This window comes from Hemiscyllium ocellatum, chromosome 10, assembly GCF_020745735.1.
Source record: "Hemiscyllium ocellatum isolate sHemOce1 chromosome 10, sHemOce1.pat.X.cur, whole genome shotgun sequence".
Classification (NCBI taxonomy): domain Eukaryota; kingdom Metazoa; phylum Chordata; class Chondrichthyes; order Orectolobiformes; family Hemiscylliidae; genus Hemiscyllium; species Hemiscyllium ocellatum.
Window position 1 is genome coordinate 99,453,688 of NC_083410.1, and position 16,001 is coordinate 99,469,688.

Genomic DNA, 16,001 nt, shown 5'->3' on the forward strand with positions numbered 1-16,001 from the left:
ACCTGGACCCAATATACCGGCCACTGCAGTGGACAGCAACTGACAACCGGAAGCGGCAGAGACAAGCCACTATAAATGCCGGAGGAAACAGCACAGAAGCGCTCACAGGAGGCTCCCAACTACTGAGGATGTCACCTAGAAAGGGGATGAAACGTTTGCAACAAAAACTACCAGCTCGGCGAACAGAACCACAACAACGAGCACCCGAGCTACAAATCCTCTCCCAAACTTTGTAAAAACTGTAAATCTTTGCTATAAATTCTGTGTCTTACGATCATACACTCCACAACCATCTGAAGGCACAGTGCTCCAAAAGCTTTCAAATAAACCTGTTGGACTATAACCTACTGTTGTGTGATTTTTAATCTAGTTTCAGTCAAGGTTTGGACAAATGGCCCCAAATTGAAATTATTAAGCTTTCTTTCAAGTTATAGGTATTTCACCTAAACCCAAAAACTCAAAAAAATGATTTGAAAGTCTAATACATTACACAGTTTACTTTGTTTACTCTTAAACTTTTCCCACGCTGAAAAGTTAAGTCGTGTAATGCACTGCCTGGAAATGTGTGGAGGCAAGTTCAATTGAGGCATTCAGAGGACATTGGATCGAAATGGTGTGCAGGAATATGGGGAAAAGGCAGGAGATTTGCACTATTTAATAGAACTGGTACAGGCACAATGGGCCAAATGCTCTCCTCCGGGCCATAACAATTCTGTGATTCTGACACCGTTATTCTCCAGGACGTTTCTCTCTAATTTCACTTTTTCAAATAGATCACCATAGCTATAGAAAAAGTTAAAAGTTGATCATCATACCCCTGCAGACACACAAAAAACCCATATACCTCTAGTTCAGAATTCAAAAATCCAAAAATAAATGATATTAAATTATATATAAATCACCCACTCTCACTACATTGTGCAACTCAGTTCTGGGATTAGACATTATTTGGCCAGAAAAGGAAAATGGTAATAGGTAATGCAAAATAAAGAATAGCATTGAACTTATTCCAGTAGGATAAAGTATTAAGGGGCAAGGTAATGTATAACTGTGGCTCAAGATTTTCAGTGTGTTAAAATTTACAGCAGAGTCTTTAAGGTAATGCAAGACTTTATAGTATAAATTGCCTGTAAATTATAGTTAGACAATGTTTGTTTGACTAAAACTTGAAAACTTCTATTTGCTGTCACTCACCGGAAATTCAAATGTCTTTTAAAAGTTTGTGGTATTTACAGGAATTGTAGCAAATGTCTCTTAAATATTTCTAAACAAAGATCCTTAGAGTTATGACTGATGAAAAGCTGCAATGTCTTGCACATTGGAAGAAAAGCAGAAGCAACCTGGGGGAGAAACAAAAGCAACCTGAAGTTCTTGTAGTGCTATCAATGAACTATTAATCTAGAGACCCCAGGTTCATGTTCTGAGGATCCAGATTTGAATTCTGCAGTGGAATTGTCGAAGGTTGGAAAAACCAATTGGTTCACTCCTATCTGTTACGGAAGCAGACTGCCATCCTTACTTGGTGTGTGATTTCAGACCCACAACAATGTAGTTGACAGGAAGGGAGATGCACTAAATGCTGGCCTGGCTAGCAACACCCACATCCTGTGAATAAATAGGAAAAAAAACTCTCCGGCATTGATTGAGCTAAAAGGAGATTGAAATTTATTTGGGTATATTAGAAAACTAAAAAATGTGCAGACGTTTCAGAGCAGAAATCAGCAAAGCAAGCAAAGTGCTGAACCAAATCAATATTAAAAGTAAAGAAATCCCAAAGGAAGAGCCCTGAAATAAAGTGCTGAAGAAGTTCAGCAGGTCTGTCAGAAACTGTAGAGAGAAAACATATCGAGTCCAGTGATTCTTTGCAGGAGCCCTGGTGAATCTGTTTATCAATGTTTGTTTTCCTGTATAATTTGTGTGATGTTAGTATCACTGGCAGGATGAATGTTTGCTGCCTCTCTGTAATTGTCAGTGAGAAGGTGGTGGTGAGCTATCTTGAATCTCTTCAGTCTGTTTTGTTTAGTTATACCCACACTGTTATTAGTGAGTCACCTCCTGGTTTTTACCAATTAACAGTGTAAGAATGGAGATGCAGTTGGCAAGATATAGGGCATCTAGCAGATGGTATATGTGGCTGCCACTGTGTGCCACAAGTAGTGGGGGTGAATATGAAAGATGGTAAATGGGGCACTGATCAAGTGAGCTGCTTTGTGTTGAATGAAACTATTGGTTGGTCGGTCTGCACTCACCCAAGCAAGTGAGAAGAATTCTAGCACACTGCAGAATTGTACCTTGGTGTTAGAGGAAAGTTTAGAAGTGAGTTACCACAGAATTCCTATGACTTTTTCTTATAATCAAAGTATTTATGTGGTTGGTTCAATTAAATTTTTGTTCATAGTAACTCCTTGGAAATTCAACAATATTAGTCGATTTTTTTCCTCTTGGAATTGATCATTGCTTGACTCTTGTTTGGCAGAAATGTTGATCCAATATTTCTTTATCTTTCTGTACAAAATTTCCTGAAAAAGGGCTTATGCCCGAAACGTCGAATCTCCTGTTCCTTGGACGCTGCCTGACCTGCTGCGCTTTTCCAGCAACACATTTTCAGCTCAGATCTCCAGCATCTGCAGACCTCACTTTCTTCTCGTACAAAATTTAAATCTATATTATACTTAATTGGTTTAGTCTGAGGGTGCAATTTTACCCTCCCTAGAAGTAGCGAGAAGGGGAAATGGTTGGGTAAGTTGGCCCTGGAGACATACTTGTCCCCTTTTCAACACCTCACCAATTGAGTGGTGGGCAGAAAGGTCCATTGGGGAATTTTTTTGACTTGCCATCAATTAAGGTTTTAAAGTGGTCAATTAACTGTCATTTAAGGGCCTAAACTCACTGTCTTCCCCATTACCTGCCTTCCTGGTAGGTGAGCAACTTGCTTGGCTTTTCAATTGGCTAACTAGGCCAATGTACCTAGCAGTTTTGGAAGGCAATCAGAGGCATGGATGTGGAAGGCCTCTGAAAGCTAACTCCAACCCTGCAAAAATCGAAAGAAGAAGACTGCTTTATGCCTGTTGGATCCCCTGGAAAGTAGGCCTTGACCTACTACCGTCTTGCAGCTTCAGGCAGCCTAAAACACCACTGTCAAAGTGATTCACCAAGAAGCTCACCAGTTAGCAAGCTGATTGACATACATGACCCAGCGAGCTTTTTTGTTGGCAAAGATGGAGAGTCCATTGACGCCTAATATGTCAGTCCCTAAAAAAGAAAAGTCATAGGCTGTGTTTTTCAGCACATTCTTCAATCTGGATGGTTGAAATATCAGGTTGTTATTTGCCCTGCCCTCTCACATCACCGATTCAGTTTAGAAAATGCTATGTCAGATAAGGATGCTCAACAACAGCAAGTCTGTGCTCAAAAGCCTGCAAGTGCTGCTGCCGCTATTTTATTTTTCACAGCCATAACATGAAATGATATCATGTCAAACACTATTTAAATATGAAATAAAGACAGAAACTCAGCATGTCTGGCAGCGTCCGTGGAAAGAAAGCAAAGTCAACATTTTTGGTCCAGCAACTGAATTTTTCCAGCGGTTTCTGGCTTTGTTTCAGATTTCAGCATCTGTAGTTTTGTTTTATTTTCTACTTAAATCTCATATGCAACTAGCATCATCTCAACGCATTTATGATATGGTTCCCTACACTTTCAGTTTTGGCCTGTTATGAATCCATTCCACCATTAATGAATGTGTCTTTAGCTACATCTACCCCCAAGCTCAAGAATTTCATTTCCGGTCTACTTTACCTCTTTGCTGTGTTCTCCTCTTTTTAAGAGGCTTTCAAGTAATCTACTTGTTTGAACAAAAATTTGGTAATCTATCCAAATACTAGCTTATGTGGCTTGGTGTTAATTTTGTTTCATAATATTCCTGAGAAGCAGCTTAGGAAATTTTAGTACTGTGAAAGTACAAGTTGTTTTGTTGCTTACTGAATGAATCCTGTTCTGCTACCGATTTTAAATAAAAGCAGTAAGAACTTTCCAACAATCACAACTTACCAGAAATATTGAAAACAGACAATTTGTTGTTCCTGCTTTCTGATACCTGAACCAGATACATAATCAAAATAAATGCTGCCTAGTGCAGTTGGTGCTGCAGCAGCTAAACAGTGCATCTGCAGCAAACAAAAGATCAAAACATTTCTGATGTGTTTGACATTTCAGAAGGCTAGCGATGCGGTAGACAGACAATCGGTCATTTGTCAGTGATGCTGAATCCAGTCTGCATATGCATCAAGCCAGATCAAAGCTTGCTCAGGGGCACATATTTACATAGTTATATTACTGATACTATGGGAACCCAGCAGCCTTATTCTGAGAACACTTGTGTAAATGAGAATCCTTTGAAAATCCTTGAAATTATTAGAAGTCAGTTGCGTTTCATGGCTTTTTGTCTGTGTGTAAAGGCTCTTCAAAATATATTTTACTTTTTAATCAAGGAAGATACCATTTAAAAAAATGTTTTTAATCCCTCACCCTCACGTAAACTCAAGATTTGGGAGGATTATGGCATTGGCCTTCATTGTCTACCAGTTTCTCAAACGAGGAACTTTATAATGTTTCAAACCAATGTTAACTTAATTTCATAAATTCAATGAGATGTGCACAACTGTGAATTATACATACATGCTAATGTAAAGATGAGTTAGCTACCTCAGTAACAAAACAAATTACGTTATGTTATTAAAAAGCCTTTACACAGTTTAGCTTTCTTCAGAAAATATTTGTGGTAGTGTAATGTTGCTGCTCAAGATTATATCTGTCTACATAAAGAAGCAATCAGTCTTATTGAATTGTGAGATAAAATAAACCAACATTCAAACATCAACCATAGGTCAATGGTGACTCCTCTTTACAAATGAATGTTACTATTTTCCCATTATAAGAGAAATTTTCAATAATACATATTTGTAATTCTTGCCTGATGTGTGTATATTCAAGATTTTAATCACAAATTAATCTCGTTATATTAATCACTTCTAATTTCTTAAACAATTCTGCTTTAACAATTGTCATTGACTTTGAATTTATTTTAGTACCGACAGTTAAGAATGAAAGATTAGTTGACCTATGCATACTTTTTGTAATTAAATTATAAGCTCCTAATCACTCGGTGGTGTGCTACAGCACCGAATAGAGAGATTTCAATTTTAAATGTTCGGTATGACTTGAGTTAGGAAATTTCAGTTGCAATAATTGCTGATAACTACAATTAGTTTGTATATATGGATAGTGGATGAGGCTCTGATTGGATTTGGTAGTGATGGCCCATTATTCAATAACTGTCTGGTACTCACCATCTGGGCTATCATGACAAATGTAAAATTGGATCAAATGCTAACACACTCTAAACTATGCCTCACTGCTGCCTCACAGCGCCAGAGACCCGGGTTCAATTCCCGCCTCAGGCAACTGTCTGTGTGGAGTTTGCACATTCTCCCTGTGTCTGCGTGGGTTTTCTCTGGCTGCTCCGGTTTCCTCCCACAGTCCAAAAAGAATGTGCAGGTTAGGTGAATTGGCCATGCTAAATTGCCCGTAGTGTTAGGTGAAGGAGTAAATGTAGAGGAATGGGTCTGGGTGGGTTGCTCTTCGGAGGGTCGGTGTGGACTAGTTGGGCCGAGGGGCCAGTTTCCATACTGTAAGTAATCTACTCTAATTAATTGATGCTTTGAGGAGATGGATAATTTGAGGGGGTAGAGTAATGAAATCCGTGGATGTGTTTACGTCATTATAAAATAGTATTAAGGTAAAAGTTGGAGCAGGCCATTTTCCCTCAACCTGATGCACCATTTGATATTATAGCTAGTTTTCCACTCCAGTTCTACCTGCCAGCACTTTCCCCATATTCCTTATTGCCCTTACAACCAAAATCTCTGTTGATTTCTATCTTGGATATGTTCAGTGAGTGGGCATCCACAGCCTTATGGACAGAGAATTCTTAAAATTCACAGCCTTTTCTTTTCTCAGCCCTCAACAGTTAATCCTTTATTTTCTGAGATTGTGACCACCAACCCATGAAATATCATTTTAGGAACCAAACCCTTAAGAATTTTCAACCTGAACAGGATCTCCTTGATTCTTCTAAATTTTGGAGAACATAGTACCAGACTACTGAATATTTCTTTATTAGTCAGTCCTGCCATCCCTGCAATCAGGCAGATGAATGTAGAGGAGACCACACCGAGTGCAATAGATGCAGTAGATGACATTGGTAGAGGTACAGATAAATTTCTGACTGAAGTGGAAGGATCCCTTGGGGCCTTGGATGGATGTGAGGGGGGTGGTGTGGGTGCAGGTTTTGCATTTCCTGTGGCAGCAACTTTCCATGTGGTTGATGAACCCTCTAGCGCATCTCCTCCACTTCACGCACCACTGCCCTTGAACCCCACCCCTCCCAATGAAACATGGACAGATACCCCCCAGTCCTCTCCTTGCACCTCACCAACCTCTGCATATATCACATCATCCTCCGCCACTTCCGCCACCTGCAAATGGACCCCCGCACCAAAGCTATATTTCCCTCCCTAACCCTATCATTTCTCAAAATGCAGCACGCCACATTTATCTAAATTAAACTCCATCTGCCGCTCCTCAGCCCATTGACCCATCTGATCAAGATCCCATTGTAATCTGAGGTAACCTTTGCTGCTCACTACACCTCCAGCTTTGGTGTAATTTGCAAGCTTACTAACTGTGTTCACATCCAAGTCATTTATATAAATGACGAAAAGTAGTGGTCCCAGCATCTTGTGACACTTCTTTGGTCACCGACTTCCAGTCTGAAAAACAACCCTTGACCACCCTCTGTCTTCTACCTTTGAGTCAGTTCTGCATCCAAAAGGCTAGTTCTTCCTGTTTTCCATGAGATCTGACCTTGCTAACCAGTCTCCCAAGCGGAACCTTGTTGAATGCCTTACTGAAGTCCACATAGATCACATCTACTGCTCTGCCCTCATCAATCCTCTTTGTTACTTTTTCAAAAAACTCAATCAAATTCATGTGACATGATTTCTAACGCACAAAGTGGCCTATCTTAATACATTAAATACTGTATTGATACTTGTTTTCCAAATATAGCTTTCTGACGTGGTCTCCTATCAAGTAAATATGCAAAACCTTAAGTAAACTTGTTCTTTAAGCCTGAGATTTCTAAATGTTGAGAATCTATTTTCTTTTTCAGTTGTAAGTAGTAGCTGAAAAATTATCATTATTTTCCAATTTTGCTTAGCAGCATCGATGTATATAAAACACTGATACACCCTTCATATGAGAAGATTTAAGACTGACATTTTGGTGCCAAGTTTCCACTTGATTCTGGTTTTTATACCAGCACAACTTAGGTAAATTGGTCAATATGGTAGCAGAATTTCAGCATGAGGGCATCCTAAACCATGTTTGTGTTTATAAAATGCTGAAACAGTTTCAATTCACCTAAATCGGACTCTGTACCCAATGGAAATGCCTTCAGAGATTGCAAGATTGCACCACTGATTTTCAAATTGTGCTGGTTTTCTTAAGTTTAATTGGCTAAGAAGCTCACTTTGCTCCGATGAAACTATTAAGTTGCTCATTTTTAAGTTATTTTCATTTATGTTAAATCAGGTTTCTCACAGGAAGACAGGACAGCTTTATTAATAATGCTGATTTTGATGATAAGCCCTCGTTTAGCCACATGAACAACACCCAAGCTCAGAATTTACATTCATGATCTGGTTGATACTCAAATTTGCATCCTTTCTCTTCTCTTGCACCTTCCTCACCCCCACCTCCTAATTTCCTGTGTCAAATAAGTCAGTTCAATGACGTGTAGGTATGCAGAATGTTGGTGTATAGAGGTATTGTTTTTACATTTGTTAAATGCTGCCTTATTTAATTTTAACAGGAACAGAAGCAAAAAAGAGAGGATTAATCCTGTAAAATCAAAAGGTAAGCTTGTGATGCAAGACAGAAACCAAGAAATCAAAAAAGCTGTTCATTCTTTCAGCATAAGGGAGTTGCTTCAGATCAGTTACCTGTTCCTTTTCACTGTACACAGTCCCTGCAATATCTAAAATTAATCTGGTTTCCTTTTGAAGAGTTCGATGGAATGAATATTTACTACAAAGATTGTAGTTTACTCCACAAATCAATGCTTAGCCCAGAGAATGCTTTTATTTCAAAAATGCACCTTATTTATAAAAATATCTTTATGTATACTTTGTCATGTTATTCCTAAGGCTAAGTTTAATATATCTTGTTTGCCTCAGAACAAACTTCTCAGGATCTACTTTGTTGTCTAACTCTCTAAATCAATGTTATTATTTTAGCAAATGTATGTCTTTTGTAAGACTTAGTCTCTGCTGTCCTTAATTGTTTCTATTTTGCTGTTGTTTCACATTCACCAAGATTGGGGACATAGAGCTAGGAACAGTGCGGTTTGGTTGTCTGAGGACAGTAACATCATTTGATGTGCCATTTGTTGCAATTGCCCACCACCATTACTTATTCCTTTAATAACATTAAAATAATTAACAGTATACATTAAAGAGCAAGTGATAATAACAATTGAACATTAAATATCAACTGCCGCCAGTACTCAAAACATTTACTGTTTTACTGAAGTTGGCTTAATGGGTTTGTTTCGATGACACTGACTGTTCTCCAATGTCTCGTTCCGGCGGCAGTTCTTTTTTGTTGGTCACTGAATGTTAGCAACTCTTCAACCAATTAGGGCATTATAATCATGATTACTCCTAATCTCATCCTAATTCCACCCCCACTATTTGCAACATCCATATATCTGTTTTTAGCCCCACAGTTTACAACTAGGAATGAAACAGTTATCTTTACTTTTGCTTCTCTGTATCAATGTGTCTAAGCCCAATCCAACTGCCCACGCTGCTGTTGCTCAACAAAGTGTAAGAATTGATTCTGGAAAATTGGTATGGCTTAAGTCAACAGTAAGCAAGCTATTGGGGAGCATCTTAAAATATATCGAGATACTTCTTTTCCAAGGCTTCACTTAATAGCTTAATAATATAAGCCTATGCTTTTGTAATATTTTTCTGAAGCCATTGCCCCTGCATCTTACTGCAGACTGTTTGGTCTCACTAATATTTGTATTACTTCACCTATTTCTTTGGATTTGTATACTATGAATTGATTCCCATACCCCAACATTTTACTTGCCTTCACAAGTAAAACTGGATGCTGCATCAAAATGTTTAGTGCTTATCAACAATGGCACCTAAACATTCAATTTCTCCAGGTGTTTACCACTCATTGACACATTCGTGTTACTACTGTGTATTACCTTGCATACCTCTAATACGAAACTCAGCAAATCTTGTGATTTTACTCGACCCCAAAGTAATGTATATATTTAAGATAAAAGATAGCAGACCTTGCATGGTGGAAACATCATTGTTTACCATCTTCCAGTCTGAAAAGTATCCATTTACGACGACCTGCTTCTTTATGTATTTTCTTTTATCCAAGCTGAAACTGTCCTCCTTTTCTGGGAGTCTTGGTTTTTGAATCAGCCTTTTAGGTTCCATATTTTCTAAGACTTCCTTAAAATTCATATAGATAACATCCACTGCCTTCCCATAATCTACCTTCTCCATGATTAAATTCAACAATTCAGTTCCAGCAATTAAGCACAGTCTGCATTTCATAAAGCTTTATTGACTCTCTTTAATTAACGCATACCTTTCAAGTGCCTGTTGATATTTTTCTCCCCCCATTTATTGTTTTTAAAACCTTACATACTATGGCATTAAATTCACTGTCTGCAGTTACTAGGAATGTCCTGTGTCCATTTTTGAATAATCTTTACTACTCTCCCGAGCCCTGGCATCTCACCAAGCTCATCTTTAAATAGTTCTAATTTTCTTTGAATATATTGGCCATGATGAGTAATCCTCATTGGGCGACACAGTAGAACAGTGGTTAGCACTGCTGCCTCACAGCGCCAGAGACTTGGGTCCAATTCCCGCCTCAGGTAACTGTCTGTGTGGAGTTTGCACGTTCTCCCCGTGTCTGCGTGGGTTTCCTCCAGGTGCTCCGGTTTCCTCCCACAATCCAAAGATGTGCAGGTCAGGTGAATTGGCCATGCTAAATTGCCCGTAGTGTTAGGTGAAGGGGTAAATGTAGGGGAATGGGTCTAGGTTGGTTGATCTTTGGAGGGTCAGTGTGGACTTGTTGGGCTGAAAGGCCTGTTTCCACACTGTAAGTAATCTAATCTAATCATAATCCCAGTTATTTCCCTACATAGTTTATATTTTCTTCTTGATTGCTATCCGTCACTTTGTCTGAGTTGCATTTCATTTTCTTGCAAAGCATCTGTGCAAAATATTCATTTAAATTTATGATGGGTGGTGCTGTCTTAAGTACCATAGCAGCTTACTAGCTTCTATTGCTACCTCTAGCACTCGAATTTGACTTCAACACAGATAGATGAGATAAAATAAATCACATTTCTTTCCAGAAATTGCGAACTGAAATGCCCAGTTGGCCTGAACTGAGTTTCCATTGGGCATAATTCTATAGTGTAGCACTGATTGGACAGATTTATACATATGAGCCGCCACAAAAAATGCTCACACTTTAAGTGGTGTGATTATACACTATAGGATAGTTAATGCACATTGTTAGCGCCATCTAGAGGAAAGCCTAACCTGTATGTGATACCATTGAGTTTGACCAGAGAATACTGTATCCAAATACGACAAGGTGAAGATCTGCACTATTTTTGTCTTTCACAGAAGTTAAGCAGGCAATTAATAACTATCAATTTTGGTGCAAAGCTCAAAAGCTGCATAATAAAGTTTGACATTTTCTGAAGAATATATAACCTATACAGTGATATTGAGCAGAAAAAGAATGGATGAGTTCTACATAGAAGTTATGTCATAGAAATAGAATACTTGGCACAAACATTGTGGATAGGCATTTACCTATCACCTGAGCAAAAAAATTCTAATTATATTCACCTATTTTCTGTTTGCATGTTTCAGTCATTTATTTTAATTAAATTATCAAATCCCCCGCATTTCCCCCGCTTTACATTTCAGTCAGTGAATTTACAATTCAGTGGAAAGTGAATTCCACATTGCCTAATCTTTTTGTGTGAAAAGGTTTTACTTGCCTTTTATTCTGTATCTCTAACATTTTGTTTGTATCAGTGCCCTTTGTTTCCAGCAGTTAAGCAATCAGAAACAATCAGTTTCTATCTCATGCATTCCAACTTTTCAAGCCTCAATATTTTCCCTGTGGTGTTGAGCCCATTAACTGAAGATAGTACTATGAGGCAAATGATTTGCTTTTGGATGCCTGTCAATTTCTATATCAGACACCTTAATCCTTTGATTATCTTCTGCTTGTAAGTCATTCCCAACCTTCTGTTATTTTATATCTAAACTTCCCAAATTTGCCAATTCTAGTCCAATTTGTAAATTTATCCCTAATACATGTTATTCTCTAAACAACCACCAAGACCCCTAGATTGCATTCCAGCCTGTAACTCATTGCTACATATTGACTATTGTAAAAATAAACCATCTGAATTTTCTGGATCAACTCCAGTGTGCAGTTCATGACAGTGGTTGAACTACTTTTCAACAGTAATTGAATTTGCTGTTTAATAGAAAAGTAATTATTGTTTTGTAAAATGGTATATCATTGTATTACACTTGTGATACTTGTCAGCCAGTTTTGTAGCAATAATTAGGTCAATCTTTTATTGAAAATTGTGTATGTCTGTTATAGGATTAATTTTGTATGCCTCTTGTATTTTTGCATCTCTGCCTCGGCCATGGACCCTCGACTGTGTTTGCAGTTTATTTGCTCCCATGTTTGTGGGGCTACATCTTCTAAAGTACAAAAATAGAATTCACATTTAAATATTTTCAATTTTCAGCAAAGAGAATGTACAGCCTGATCATTCAAATCCAAAAGACATAATGTAATTTTGAAACATTATATTTCAACAAATGAAGCACTTTAATGTTTTAAGTCAGTAAGTTGGATCGTGTTGTTCCCGAAAGAGGGTCCCTGTGCAATTCGTACTGTGTAGAGAACCCTAAGCCAATATAACAATCATCTTGTTGATCCAATACTAAAATTAACACAAACACACATCAACTGGATTAACTTTGTAGAGATAATTTCAACTATCCAAATAAGTATTGTTGAAGAAAATACAGCAACAGAATTCATATTAAAACAGATCAAAAACTCCAAGTTATTGACAGAAAAGAAACCCAACGATTTCAGGTCTGCCTGAGATTCCCTTACAAAAATTCTGGTGATCAGGGTCTCCCATTGTAAACTATATTTTAATAGAACAGTAACAACAGTTGTAATGCACAAGCTTTATAGCCATGTTTATGTATATTCATATTTGATTTAAGACACCTTGCACTCATACGGAATGAAATTAAGTGAACTGATATGAAGCAATAATTTTTCGGTGTCTTGATTCAAATTTTCAGCTTTATCTGAAATGTTAATACTTAGCTATTTTTTAATCAAATACAGCACATTAATATGCATTTGGAAATTTTCAGTACAGAATAAAGATGCTGAATCGAATGAGAATTCAAACTGATGCAAGTATTGTTATAATCCTCTTTCATTGTAGAACCAGCATTTTCTGAATAATAGATAATGAATTGCAAATTTGCAAGTGCTGATGTCATTGAGAGTCATTGGGATGTTAATGTTGACTTTTGTTTTGTGCATTTTATCTGCTAAAACGAATATTAAAGTTCAACATTAAAGTTTTTAAATTTCACGAAACATTTGGAAGTCACAAAAGTAACAGTGTTAGAGTAACAAGCTCTGAAAACATGCTTTCATCCACATTGTCTTTTGAGTTCCTATTAAAGTTTTGTGGCATTTTTATTTTTGTTGTCCTGTAGCCTAAGAAAGAAAGAAAGATGAGCAAAGATCAAAGATAAACACTGCATGCATTATTTTGCCAAGTAAATGAGACGAGAGGACAAGCTGACCCTTAGATGAATAAAGTTGTTGTCTCTCATTCTTACAGCTTTTTGGGGTGAATCTGATGACAGTGCATCCGATATTGAAGCAATTCTTCATCCGAAGACATCAGAAGTATTTCAAGACAGAGATGATTTTGAAGATTTCTTTTAACAGTAAAAATTAACCATTCCATTGACAAGGCATTATAATGTACTCAGGCTTTGAATATAGAACTGTTCAGTTGGAGAGAAATGTGTCTCGCATGTTGTCATAGAAATTCTGTACGACTGCCTTCTCATTTGTTTCTTGCATTCAATCATTGTCGCAAAAATAAAGAAAATGGTCACCAGAGTGAATGTTTAGGTTTTTTGCATTTTTGCAATGGATGAGATTTCTTGGCATAGGTAATATTTTGAAAAACACAAAACTGGTACATAAAGAGAGGAGAGTTTTTACAGGTATTGACTTCTTCACTATTTTCTTTTTCACCCAATTCTAACTGACTGCACTTGAGACCAGATTATGTACTGTTCAGATAATCATTGTTGAATTTGAAAATTTTGAAATTACGTATGTACAGCAGAATTCCACAAATAGTAATAAGTTAATGAACCAATAACCCATTTTAATTATACCAACTAAGGGCTAAGTATTAAGTCAGGGGAGGATCATTTCTGCTTTAGTCTTTCATTGACATTAACAGGGTACAAATGAACATTGAAATGTAATCCCAATATAAAGCAAGATACTTGTCTACTTCACTCTTACTTTAGTCAGTATAAGTGTATATGTGTGTGTGCTGTGCTATAATAAAGTGACCCTATGAACAGTTTGCACAATATATAAAATACATTGATTAAAAAAACAAAAGGGTCACTGTGTCTTGTTGAGCAAAAAAAGAATTTTGAACACAATTGTGTGTCGAACAGGAGGTTCTTAAAATACATCACCAATAAAGACCAATTTTGTTTTTAGTACCACGTGTCAGTAATATATTTTACCAATGCTGATGCAAATTGAAAGGCAACTTATTTGCAGTTGCCCTGCTTTGCTCAAAGGTTTTTTGTTGCAGTCTTCAAATGTCAAGCTGATTCCGTGAATGTCAAGTGTTGATTCTAATGAATGATTTTTTTTGTTACAAGAATATCTAAATAGAGTTTAGATTCCAGTAATAGGAAGTTTAAAAGAATTAAGTGCATTATTTCTACCACAGTAGTTGCCTTCGAAATCATAAATAGATCAGAATATTGCTCCAGTAAAACAGAATACCCAGTCTCTCCTGAGAACCTCCACAGTTACAAATGTTAGATTTTAGCCAAATAGCAGTTAAACTGTTAACATTATTTGGAATTAACACAAAATGCCCCATTAGTTGCTATTCTTGTATTTGTGGAAATGTATTTACTATGCTGCAAATCTATATCATTATAGCTGGCAATGTATTGGAAAGAAGTGCTTGATACTCCTGTCTGTCTAATGTATAAGCTGCTACTTATATGTTGTGCTGGGCTTTAAGTCTTGCTCTGTAGCCCTTTTGGACTTTTTCCAATTGTCCAAAACTGACACCAGCAATAGTAGTTCCACATTATTTAAGTACAACTTAATATATTACAGCAGTGAGCAGAGTTTACCTGCTATGTTCTTTCATCCATTTGTTTCTTTAGTTGCAGCTGTCACATCCTGTTCCATATTCTTCCCACAGTTTGCTCTTGTTTACCCTTCAGGTGCTAACTGTTGAATCTTCTTGCAGCAAAATTTATCCCATCCCATTTTCTGCCATGCTCCCACCAACCTACCCATAATGATACGTACAGGTATAAGATAGCATTTGTGTTCCTCGTCACTTTCTCTTCTTTCACCACAAACTGCTATGTCTAGATTTTTGCCCAAGTGGAGAGCCTCTTATGGTGAAAATGGTAGACAAGCATGGAAATCACAGGTCCTGTCCCAGATGTGTCACTTTATATTTTTACAGGGACTGGTTGTGTTCTCCCATGCACAGTTCAGAGGAAGCTGGCCATGTACATCATCAGCTACTTCCACTCTTGTGATATTGATTTGGGAAACCTGAACCGTGCAGAATAGATCTAGTCTGAACTTTGTGCGTTTCTTAGGTTAGCCAAGGTACCACGTTGAAGAAAGAGGATTGGGATACAATCCCAGGACATCTTTGGGGCAGTTCAGGTGCACATTAGAATTTATAAAAAGCCAACATCTGTGTTCATAATAATTTATCAACTCATTAAACACCAAACTAAACTACTAACAAACTTGTTGAGATTAATTATCAAAAACAATGGCTAAGCGGACCTGACAAAAGTGTCAACAGAAACTAATCAACAGAGAGGCAAGTTGTGCTTGACAAATTTGCTGGAGTTCTTTGAGGATGCAACCAGCACGATGGATAACAGGGCTCTAGTCGATGTGGTATATCTAGACTTCCAGAAGGCATTTGACAAGAGGCTGCATATAAGACTGATCCAGAAGGCTAGATGCTGGAAGTTATGGCTAGAATATTGGCTTGGATAAAGGATTGACTGAGTGATAGAAAACAGCGGGTTAGGATAAATGGGTCCTTGTCTGGATGGTGAACTGTAACAAGTATGGTGCCTCGGGGTTCAGTTCTCGGACCTCAACTATTTACAATCTATGCAAATGATCTGTAAGCAAGATCAGAGTGTCACATAGCAAAATTTGCTGACAATATGAAAATAGTTGGGAAAGCAGGCAGTGATGAGGAGATAAAAAATTTACAGATGCATGTTGATAGACTAGGAGAATGGTCCAAAATCTGGCAGATGGAGTTTAATGTGGATATGTGCAAGTTTGGTCAGAAAAAAAGGGCAAATTATTATTTAATTGGGAAACAGATTCAAAGTGCGTTAGTGCAGAGGGATCTGGATGTCTTTGTGCATGAATTGCAGAAAGTGGGTATGCAGGTACAGCATACAATAAAAAAACAAATGGAATCCTGGCATTTATTG

The 16,001-nt window shown here is 37.5% G+C and overlaps 1 protein-coding gene across 1 annotated transcript in view; it reads left to right on the top strand.

The window, feature by feature from the left end:
* kiz (kizuna centrosomal protein) overlaps positions 1-13,943 on the top strand; it is a 187,200-nt gene extending 173,257 nt beyond the window's left edge. The window contains exons 13-14 of the mRNA XM_060831067.1: positions 7,934-7,977; positions 13,082-13,943. Coding sequence (XP_060687050.1) covers positions 7,934-7,977; positions 13,082-13,188 — 151 coding nt within the window. The 3' untranslated portion in view covers positions 13,189-13,943. The remainder of the gene's footprint in view (positions 1-7,933; positions 7,978-13,081) is intronic.
* Positions 13,944-16,001: the final 2,058 nt, after the last annotated feature.